The sequence below is a fragment of the Acanthochromis polyacanthus genome, chromosome 14, assembly GCF_021347895.1.
Source record: "Acanthochromis polyacanthus isolate Apoly-LR-REF ecotype Palm Island chromosome 14, KAUST_Apoly_ChrSc, whole genome shotgun sequence".
Classification (NCBI taxonomy): domain Eukaryota; kingdom Metazoa; phylum Chordata; class Actinopteri; family Pomacentridae; genus Acanthochromis; species Acanthochromis polyacanthus.
The window spans coordinates 31,659,447-31,670,135 of NC_067126.1; the positions used below are offsets into that span (position 1 = coordinate 31,659,447).

Genomic DNA, 10,689 nt, shown 5'->3' on the forward strand with positions numbered 1-10,689 from the left:
GCGAGAGATATTAATACTATTAATAGTGAATTTTGGTTGTACGTTTGGCGTCTTTTGTGTCACAGAAAGTCTACCTTATTGTTGAACAATATTATTTAGTTTTACGCAGCTGCCAGGACCTGACGGTGGCGCGGGAAATGAACGGAGGGTGAAGCGGCTGCAGGTCCTACTTTGTTCACTGCAGAGCTGCTGCTGCACGCTGAGTTTGTGTGGGACGATTTCAAAAGGGGAAAAAAAGATGCCTTTCACCCGCTCCAAGGTAAGAAAAGAAACCCGACAATTTTAAGTCAAATCCAGCATTTTACAGTGTTGTGTTCGGCTAACTTTTTGATAGTTAAACAGCCTATCAATGGCCACATGTTAGGTTATAAGTATCATTTAAAAGTTAGTTAACATTACTCCACGTTTACTGGATTTAAATTTTAAAATGTGCAGCTTTAAATTAAGTCGACGGTATAATCCATCAGATTGTGTCATATTAACATAATTAACGGTAATATTAGTTTAAGTTGCACCTTTACTACTACGACCTGGTTATTACTACAATGGTTAGCTTTGTGCTCAGGGGTGTGTCCGCCCATAAACTTCAACTAAAGCATTAATCCATAACGCTACTGAGTAATCATTAACAAACACTAGTACAAATAAAGCTATTTTAAAACAGAAAACCAAAAAGGCTTTAAACATGAACATTTGTTGTTTTTAAGTTAATTTCATTGTTAAATCTTAAACTTTTTAAAGTGAAGTTTAGGGTTTAAGCATTTTTTATTTTTATTGTTGCATGATGGTTCTCTGCAACCCAATCCTAGTCCATTTGCAGGATTGCACTGAAGACCATTTTTTAAACAATACACTATAGTTGGAGATGTGATTAATAATAAGCTATTTACAACCCCGGAGTTACTCAGTGCAGACACAGTTCTTCCTCATTGGTAGCTGCTTGTGTTTTCTGATCATGCCTGTTGTCCTATCCAGAAGCTGGCCGTCCAGCCTGCGTCCACCAGGATGAGTCTGAGGAGCTTCCGCAGCGTCCCTCTGGTTCCCATGGAGACGTCCTCCTCTTCCTCTGATGACAGCTGCGACAGCTTCGGCTCAGACGGAGGCTTTGCAAATACGGTAACAATAAAATTCTAAGTTTCACCGTGAATATAATCCCGTTAGATGGTTGTGACCGAGAAGGCACTTGGCAGCACCGTCTGCAACTAATATTTGTGTCTTCAGAGGAGCATAAGACAGACGAGGAGGATGGCGGAGAAAGCGAAGGTGTTTGAGGCCACATCAGAGGAGGATACATGCAGCGGGTTTGAGGAGAATGTGATCAGCAGCCGGATAAAAGCCATGGTAAGTCGTCAGGAAAATTACGATTATAAAGCATCTCTAAACTTTATCAGACAACAAAAAGGTCTCTGCTAACTGTAAATTGTTTCTCCTTTCAGAAAGTAGTCGCTGAGCCTCCAAGACAACGCCGCAGGTCGAACGTCCTGAAGGTTGCCATGACGTTTCCTTCCAAAAAGACGGACAGGAAGAGGCCTGCATCTGAACCGCTGCCTCAACCTAAAGCTCAGGAGTCCGACTCTGAGGAGGATAACTTTATGAGCAAGAGAGCCCTGAACATTAAGGAGAACAAAGCAATGGTACTACGATTTAATACTTGATACTGAAACCTTAGTATTGTCTGGAACTGCATGTTGTGTCATATCTACGTTCATGGATGATTGATTTATTTTTTTAGCTTGCAAAGCTCATGGCAGAACTGGACAAAGTGCCTGGACTCTTCCCAGGAAGACAAATATCGAAGTCGGCATCAACTACGGTACTGTACCCTCATGTTGTTTCAGATTTACTATAGCATATGGCTGCTTCATGTTGTATTAATTATTACTGTTTGCACCTTTTCAGCCCCAAAGGGCACCTAGGCAGTCTGTGGGAACCCCACGAGCCCGTAGGAGGTCCTCAAGGCATTTGTCTCGCCCTCACACACGGTCTCGCTCGCTGGTGGACGGACCCCCGAGCCCAACTCCAGAGGAGGAGCCTGAGGACAAGTTCAGTTTGGTTCGCAAGAGCCGCGACTTTGATGAATACGATGAACCTGTAAGTGGATCTCAGTGTTTTTAAGCAGCAGTGAATGTTGCTAAATATGTGGCCATTATTCGGATTCTACTTACCTTCATGTTGTTTTTCATGAACAGCCCCATCGCCGCTCCTTCAACGGCGCCAAGGCCATCCCTCATGTGGTGCGTCCGGTGGAGGACATCACAGAAGCAGAGCTGCAGAGAATCTGCACCAATGTGCGGGAGAAAGTCTACAACAGCTCCACTGTAGGTCTCCCTTTCGTAGAAGAACAGAACAGAATGGGCTTTATTGTCATTATACAGTGCACAATGACATTGGAGAGCTTTTCCTTTTCAGTGCAAACGTTGCAGCAGAAAGTGCAAGATTAAAGTCCTAAAAATATTAAAGGTGGTGCAAACAGTCTGTATTTACAAATGTACACTATAAATGTCACAAACGATAAATATCTTAAAAAATATGAGAATTATAAAGAAAAATAATGAAAAAAGTGTGCTGCACGGGGTGAGTGGATATGAGGTAGTATTATTCTGAAAACAGCAGCATTTCACAGTAAAACTCGGTGACAAAATGTCAACAATTTTCTTCTTTTGGCATATTTTCAGGGATCCACTTGCCACCAGTGCCGCCAAAAGACGACTGACACCAAAACGAACTGCCGTAACCCTGAGTGTCAGGGCGTGCGGGGTCAGTTCTGCGGTCCGTGTCTCCGTAACCGCTACGGAGAGGAGGTCCGAGACGCTCTGCTGAATCCAGTGAGTATCTAAATAGACAAGATTTTTTGCATTCGATGATGTCTATGTCAGGAAACTAACTCATTTCATCCTCGTTGTCGTCGACAGGACTGGCAGTGTCCGCCTTGCAGAGGGATCTGTAACTGCAGCTTCTGTCGGGCCCGAGAAGGTCGCTGCGCTACGGGAGTGCTGGTTTATCTCGCTAAATACCACGGCTATGATAACGTGCACGCCTACCTGAAAAGGTGACTGCCGTCTTATGTGGATTGAGTTTTTTAAAATGTGTTTATTTCAGTGTATTAACGCAGATCGTGCTTCTTTTCTCTGCAGCTTGAAGAAGGAGCTGGAGGAGAGCAGCGAGTGAAAGAAGCTGCTCCTGATGATCCTGGACCTGATTGACCACTTTGACACGCACAGCGGAAATGTCTTCGATGTTTGAAGCATTTTACTGGGATGCTTACTGTTCCTTTTGTTAAATTTCGTATTTTTTGAACGTTGACTGATAACCAGAGGAGCCACAGTTCTCTCTACATGTGTTTTTTGTTTTAGTACATATTTCTTTCCTGTTTTCAAGAGTTGAGATCTCACTTTTACACTGGTTGCTTGAGCAAAACAAATTTTAGGAGTGGGTCTCAACTGCAGTCTTAGCGTTAAGATGACTGTCTCATCCTAACATCAGGGTTCTCACCAGGATTTTTTTTACAGCGTAACGGCAGGTTGAGACGGCCCGACACTATGCTCAAGCGCAACAGCCTTCATTAAATCTCGTGATCGGCCGGCCCAGATGTCAGCCAATGAGCGTCACGCAGATGCTCCAGATGCTCGTGATTTAGGTCACTATTCACCATACACGGCATCACGTACGCGACTGACACGGCCCGTTACGCTGAAATGCGCTGGCGAGAACCCTGCTAACATGTACATAAAAGCTGAAAAAAATCCTTTTTATAGCTGTACCTGCCAACTTTAGGCTTGTTTAGATGATCTGCTGTGTTTTACATTGTTTTAAATGTACTGCTTTTCTACTGCTCACTTGGATGTGAATTGGCCTCCAAAGGTTCCATCTTTGTGCCTTTTTTAGAGTTGCCAATTTTTGCTTGTGTTTTTACAAGTTTTTTATCCTTTTGGTATATAAAAAAAGCTTTACTTGGGATGTCCTGTAGAAATGGCCCAGTGATCTGCCTGCTGTGGGGGGTGGGGGTGCAGGTGGAAAGGGCAAAGACTGAGGTCCACTGCTTCTCCCCTTTCGAAGCCGAGAGGAACCGTGTGATATACTACAGCGCCTGGTTAAATATCCTTCATTAGATAACTGTCACTAATGGTGTGGAAACAATTAGCACACTCTAATGGGAATCTCATACCTGTAAATCATTTTATCCTGTTAAAGCACATTCTCGCTCTGCTCCAGTCTCTTTGGCTCATTTTCTGCCTTACACTGTTAAGTAGGAATGGTTGAAGGTGCCACTGAAGTGGCAATAGAGTTATGGCCTGCATTTTCTGTTCAGAAGTGTCATACTCCGCACGAAATGACATGGAATTAACCTTTGTGCCGTTCATCTCTGCAATGTACTTCATTTGACCCGCGCTAGGAAATACTCTGATTATATGATACAGTTTGAAAATAATCAACGGTTGAGCTTTCTTCTTTACTGTAATGGCAGGTGGAGGTTATGTGGCTGCTGCTTTACTTATCAGGCTGTGCAGCCTTAACAGGGAGAGTGATGCTGAACTGTCGAAGGGGATCTCTGTTAAAGGCGACGCTTGCTTTGCGTTAACTGTACATTTTCATTAAAGCGTTAATCACTACAGAATCATGTCAGAAGTGGGTTTTTTTTTTTATAAAAACTTGACCATCAAACCATCCAGGAGACTGGCAGCTGTAATTACTGTTATCGAAACATGGAGAAATCCTGAATGGTTGTGGTGACTGAAGATGTGAAGGAAGGGGGTCTATCTATTTTACCACAGTAGGCTTTATGTACAGTCGGGGTTTATGGTAAGTTTGCTTTCCTTCAGAGTAAAACTAACAAAGCTGGCATTATCCTACGGGGCTGTGACAACCGCTGCACACTGAGGAGGTCTGGGTTGTCACTCAGCTGCCTGCACAAGCTTGAATGGGTCCGATAATCACCGTTTACAACAGCACCAGGCTGCATTAAAGGCACTGCACAAATCAAAATACAAATAAAAAGGGATTAATTGATCTTTTCAAGTGTAAGGAAAACATTTAGTGCCCTTCATACGTTTAATAATTCAATATATTCAAAGTCAAGTTTGCAACTGATATCTTTTTCATTACTCATATCTTTTAATAGAGTGGTGCAGGTTTAAATATATCAAAAATACTGACAAAAAACAATTGAAATTCTGTAGAGCACAAAATAATATCTGATCAGGAGTCTAATATTCACAATGGGAATGACTGTCACTTTGTGCAATGCAAGATATAAACAATTACCAAAATTGTAATCAAGCTTGGATATTAAATATCTCCACAAATCTTACAAGCATCACTGCTGCACAGCAATTTAGAGGTTGGTAGATCCCAGAAAGAGACACATCAACAAGAACAAACTTCACTTCCTGTAGCAGTGAAGTTCATCAGGAATATTCAGAAAAATACTCCTGAATATGTATTTATACACATTTACATCTAACCTTCTGTTTTTAAGGCATACTTTTATCATGTCTTGTTATTGCACAGCCGAGGGGGTCCAGATTAAATTTAAAGAAGAAAACAGGAGATATTGTTGGTTCTGCTGTCACTCTGCAGTTTCCTTAGACTGAAAATCAAGTTTCTATTTTAAATGATTTACCGTGTGAGCCCAAGAGGACTTCAATAAACTCCCTCCATCCTGTGGACACAACATGCTAAATCTTTTTTTTTTTTTTAATGTTTTTGAGTTTTAATCATAGTTTTTTCTCTTTGCTTGTTTAGTTTTATCCTCTTTGTGAAAGGTTCTAAACAAATAAAGTTGAATTGATAAACTGAATAACTGACTAACTCATGATTGTGACAACGGAAGTATTTTAATTGTGATTTAAGGTTTTGTTTCATTTTTAAGGTTGGGGTTAAAATCTTGACAGAAAAAAATAGATTAAAGAAATAAATTACATTTATAAAAGCAATTAAATTAAAGGAAAAACCATTTAATACAACAAAAATTAAACATTAAAGACAATTAAATTATATGAAACAGACAAAATATTTGATTAGATAATTAAACAAAAGATACAAAACATCTTATTATGAAATTAAACATTTTTTTCAACCAAATATTAAACATTAAAGATTAAATATTTTAGATAATTAAACATTTAAAAAATACGATTAAGAATATCAAACAGCATAGCTCAGTGGGTAGAGTGGCCGGTTCGATCTCCCGGCCCGTCGTGCTCATGTCGAGGTGTCCCTAAACAAGACACCTAACTCCTAATTGCTCCTGATGGGTGTGGACAGCAGGATTTAAAACTGTTCCTTCTATTTGACCTCATGTTTATTAGTTTTAGTGGAGAAAGTTATTTTAATTGTCCATTAGTCAAGAGGTTTAAATTTCTTACTTTGTCATATTTTAAATATTACAAAAAATATAAAAATAAAGAGTCTTGAGACAATTTGACCTGTAACTGGCGTTCTATAAATAAAATTGAACTTAAATTGTATGTATCTTGTAATGTTGGAGTAATTCAGCCATATATGTTGGAAAACACATTTTCTTTGTCCATTAATCTGTTGCTTGTTTTCTCCAGTAATTCATTTCTTGTTTCGGTTTATAAAATGTCAAACCTAAATATATTCAGTTTACTGTCATAAAAACCAAAAAGATTTACATTCATGATGCAGGAATCAGACAGTTCTTCACTTTTTATCTTAGTTTCGTCAGAAAGATAGTTGATAATGTGTGAATTCTTGCAGCTTGTGAGCCATAGAAGGTTTTAATCTTTGGGGCCCGAGTGTCAAAAAACATTTAGAAACCAACATCAACAAAGATTTGAACATTAAAGGGAAATCCAACTTTTGCATGACAATGTCTAATTAAAGGACATTTATTTCCAACGTAAATGTGTGATGTTCATCCTCTGGAGCTTCTCTTCACATCGTCTTCTACCTGGACTGGTTTGGTCGGGAGCATGTGAAAAACTGCACTTTAACATCAATGAATTACACTGAAGTTTAATCTCTATATAAATGAGGCTGAGTCTGGATGTGCTGCTCTGTCATTAACTCCTAAGTTTAGGGAAAGTTCAAACTAAAGAGGACAGTTCAGAGAAGACTTGAGAATGAGCTTATTTTGAAAATACATCTCAGACTTTCTGAGCTTCAGCACCTCTAGAAAGATATTTGAACAACAAGCAACTCAAGAGATCCAGAAGTTGCAGATGGTTAGCTTTAGCTGAGCCAAAGAACATGTGGGACGCTAACCTAGCAAACATTTCAGACTTTTCTCTGAGAAATAATTTCCTATTTAATGACAGAGCTACACATCTGAACTCAGTCTCATTAAAACATGCTCTCATTCAGTGTCATCCATCCATATTAAAGTGCAGTTACCCAAAATGTTTGTTGCATGAGCTCCAACAAAACCAGGTAGAAGGCCACTTTGACAAACAGGAAGTGAAAGATTCCAAGCAGATTTATAGAAGGGGGAACCGGACTGTACTAAGTGTGGTCGAGTATAGAGGGGTGTTTTGTGGGTTTTTAAGGCTGATAATGATTATTAGCGAGGCATTTGGAAGAGATATTCATTTGTAGTAAATGAAAGTATTTAAAATCTTGGAGTTAAACTTAGAAGAAAACAAACTCTAACAGAAAACTTTGTTGATACACTTTTGTTTTGTTTACAGATGTTAAGTTAAAGGAGTTTTATTCGTGACATATAACCAATCAAATCACTCCAGAAGACAGAGCGACCACAGGTAGATAAAAGTTTAGAGCCAAAGTAGCGCCATTTTTAATGTATTTATTACCATAAATCAGTAAAAACTAAAATACTGATAATCAGTAAATCAGTCATCCCACAATTACTACAATTCTACAATGTACGTGTCTTTCCTTTGACTTGCTATTTGTACAATATACAATGTATATGATGGCGTTTTTTTCATACCAAAGGCTATACTATGATGTTTTCTCAGAGACATACTATGCTACTCTGTTTGTTTCCTCCTCTGCTGTTTTCTGGATTGTACTCAGCTGCATGTCTTTGTCCACCTGGCCTCCATTGCTTCGTCCCGCCTGCTGTCTCTGGAGCTGAAGCCGGATTGGATCAAACCAAAGTACATTCCAATCACGATGCCAGCTGCCTCTCAAAAGGCTCCTCCATCTGGCAGCACTTCTTCTGAGGGGAAGCTGAGCTGGCCCGGTAGAACTTTGGAGATGTGTTCCAGTGGTTGGTGGATGTGTGGGGAGATAGAGAGGGACCTTTGAATTGTTCAGAAAGGAAAACAAGGAACCCATTGGTAGCCCTCTGGAAACCAGCGTTTGGACTGTTTTTGTGTTGCTCCTCACCTACTTCAGACAGCCTGGACAGAACAACATTTTCTGGACCAAAGGTTATACTCTGACATTTTTAGAGCGACATGCTATATTATGATGTTTGTTGGGTGACCTGCTATACTATAGGTTTTTTTAATTGACATACTACTATGACGTTTTTTTGTTTTCATTTTTTTGGTTGTTTTTTAGCAACATATAAGAATTTGAACAGTTTTGAAAATTACTATACTTTTACTTGTGCAATGAACTATTATTCTATGGCATTTTTTAGACCACATATTATACTCTGGTGTTTTCTTGAATGACATACTATTTTGACAACATGCTGTACTGTGACATTTTCAAACCACATATCATAAATGACAATTTTAGGCAACATCCTATGATTTTGCGCTTTTTGAACCACATAATAATCTGTTTGTTTGGGGTTTTTTGCCGACATGCAATACTATGAACTACAGGCCATATTATGTTATTCTTGAACAATATACTATACTTTGACATTTTCTGAACCACATCCTATACTATAGCGTTATACACACAGTGCTTTGGTTACATGTTGATTTATAATCTGGATTTTTTTCTGTTTTGTTTTTTTGACAGGTTTACCACAGACCTGACTGTGAACACCGTTGACACCCACCTGAGGGAGACGCTGCCTAAGATCTCCAAGCTGCTTGGTCGTGGTCTTTCTGCTCCAGAACATCTTCATCAACTACGTCTTCTTTTGAAGAGGCCCTCAGATGCTGCAATCTCTGACCTTAAGGAGGAACTGCTACTTTCACTCTGTAACGAGACAGCGGTTATTTTAAAGACCCAGGTCCTGGCAGCTTTGAGTGAAAATTTAACATCCATCAAAATGTAACTGCAGACAGTTAAATCTGAGCTGTCGGTCAGTATTTCAAACATCAAGTTCGACCCAGGTGTCTGAAAGACATCAATAAGAGTGTCTGCATAGTGAAATATGTGAAGTCCATCTGCATTTATACATCATATTGATGTTTAAATAAGGGGAACTGCGGTCCACATTCAGTCAAGTTAGCAGAATTACGGATAAACAACGTTTCCAGGGTTCTCTTACAAAATAAAATCCGTGATTTGTTTTACGGAAAAATTACATGATTTCAAAAATGTCACTTTGAAAATGGAAATCAAACTGTAATAAGCGTTAGCTAGCTGCTCCACTTGCTGTGAATATATTTGTTCTCGTCTTTGTCAAGCCCAAACGAAAAATCATTCATATTCTGGCTACATTACTGACAACAGCATCCATGGAGTGACTGGAAGTTAGCCGACCTAGAGGAAGTGCTAATGAGGTCTGCTCTGGCACGGGTTATTACCGTCACACATTTAGCTTTGAAAATAAATCCTGTCCAAGACACAGAGCTGTAGCTCCGTTTCAGTGTGAGGTCTGTTTCTCTGTGTGACTGTGTCTGACTTCCTCTAATAAAATCCTCCTGTCCACTGGTAGCTGCAGCCATAGATATCTATCTATCTACCGATTCATATCTATGCACACTGGGTTTGCTGCAGCCTCGATGATGACGTTTCACAACTACATGAGGACAGCTACGTCCTGAGAAACGGCCACAGTCTTCTTACCACAAAGGTACAAAGCTGCTCATTTTCTCCTCCGGCTTCAGGAAACGTCTTCAAAGCTTCTTCAAATCCAAACGAAACACAATCAAAAGATCAAACTCACGTCATTGGTGCATTCAGGTGCAGTCCGACAACCAAGTTGCATTCAGGATCGTCGGAAATCGAAGTATCAGTAATGTAAATTTCCAACGAAAATTTTGGGGGGAACACGGGGTGGCCAATCATATCACGGAGGGACCACTCCTCCCCCCCTTGCCCCCACGGAAGATCTGCCACTGTTGCACAGTCTTCTGGATTAGAATTTTAGCACTGTACAAACATGTGACATATAAAAAAAAATCTCTTGAATCTTGAAATTTGATGCCACCTTTCATGGATTAGAAACTCTCCTGCTGTGGTGACCTCACAATACCTCACTCTCTAGTTGCTCTAATCTGTGAAGTTTCTATCTGTTGTCCCACCAGGGCATGGCTGCTGAGACTGAAAATGTGTGCTACAGGGAGGTTACAAGGGTTTGTTTTGTTACAGCAGACTGAATTTCAGCCTCTCAGCACCAACAAGTGAGTTATTGTTTACCTTCATTGTTGGTGGCTTGGTCCATCTGTCCGATCCCTCGTTATAGTCCTCGGTGCTCTGCATCCTGCCATGTTCTGAATAGAAACGTACACAAGAGAGGAGAATAAAAAACACCCAACATTTTTAATAATCACACAGTGCATGGAGAACACTGAAAACTGGATGAGATGAATATTTAGAGGATTGAAACACACATCAGTCAGTCAATACATA

At 39.9% G+C, this 10,689-nt stretch overlaps 1 protein-coding gene and 1 long non-coding RNA gene across 2 annotated transcripts; one reads left to right on the forward strand and one right to left on the reverse strand.

Moving 5' to 3' along the window:
* Positions 1 to 137: 137 nt before the first annotated feature.
* cdca7a (cell division cycle associated 7a) lies at positions 138 to 4,615 on the forward strand. The gene is made up of 10 exons (XM_022198886.2): positions 138 to 259; positions 976 to 1,116; positions 1,222 to 1,341; positions 1,437 to 1,634; positions 1,733 to 1,813; positions 1,900 to 2,091; positions 2,190 to 2,318; positions 2,676 to 2,825; positions 2,913 to 3,049; positions 3,135 to 4,615. The coding sequence occupies exons 1-10, from the start codon at positions 239 to 241 to the stop codon at positions 3,166 to 3,168; spliced, it is 1,203 nt and encodes a 400-aa protein (XP_022054578.2). The 5' UTR covers positions 138 to 238; the 3' UTR covers positions 3,169 to 4,615.
* Positions 4,616 to 6,137: 1,522 nt separating this feature from the next.
* On the reverse strand, positions 6,138 to 10,025 carry LOC127537197 (uncharacterized). Its single transcript, XR_007946814.1, has 3 exons — positions 9,904 to 10,025; positions 8,945 to 9,087; positions 6,138 to 8,226 (listed from the first exon to the last, which is right to left on the reverse strand). It is a non-coding gene; the product is annotated as an uncharacterized LOC127537197 (long non-coding RNA).
* Positions 10,026 to 10,689: the final 664 nt, after the last annotated feature.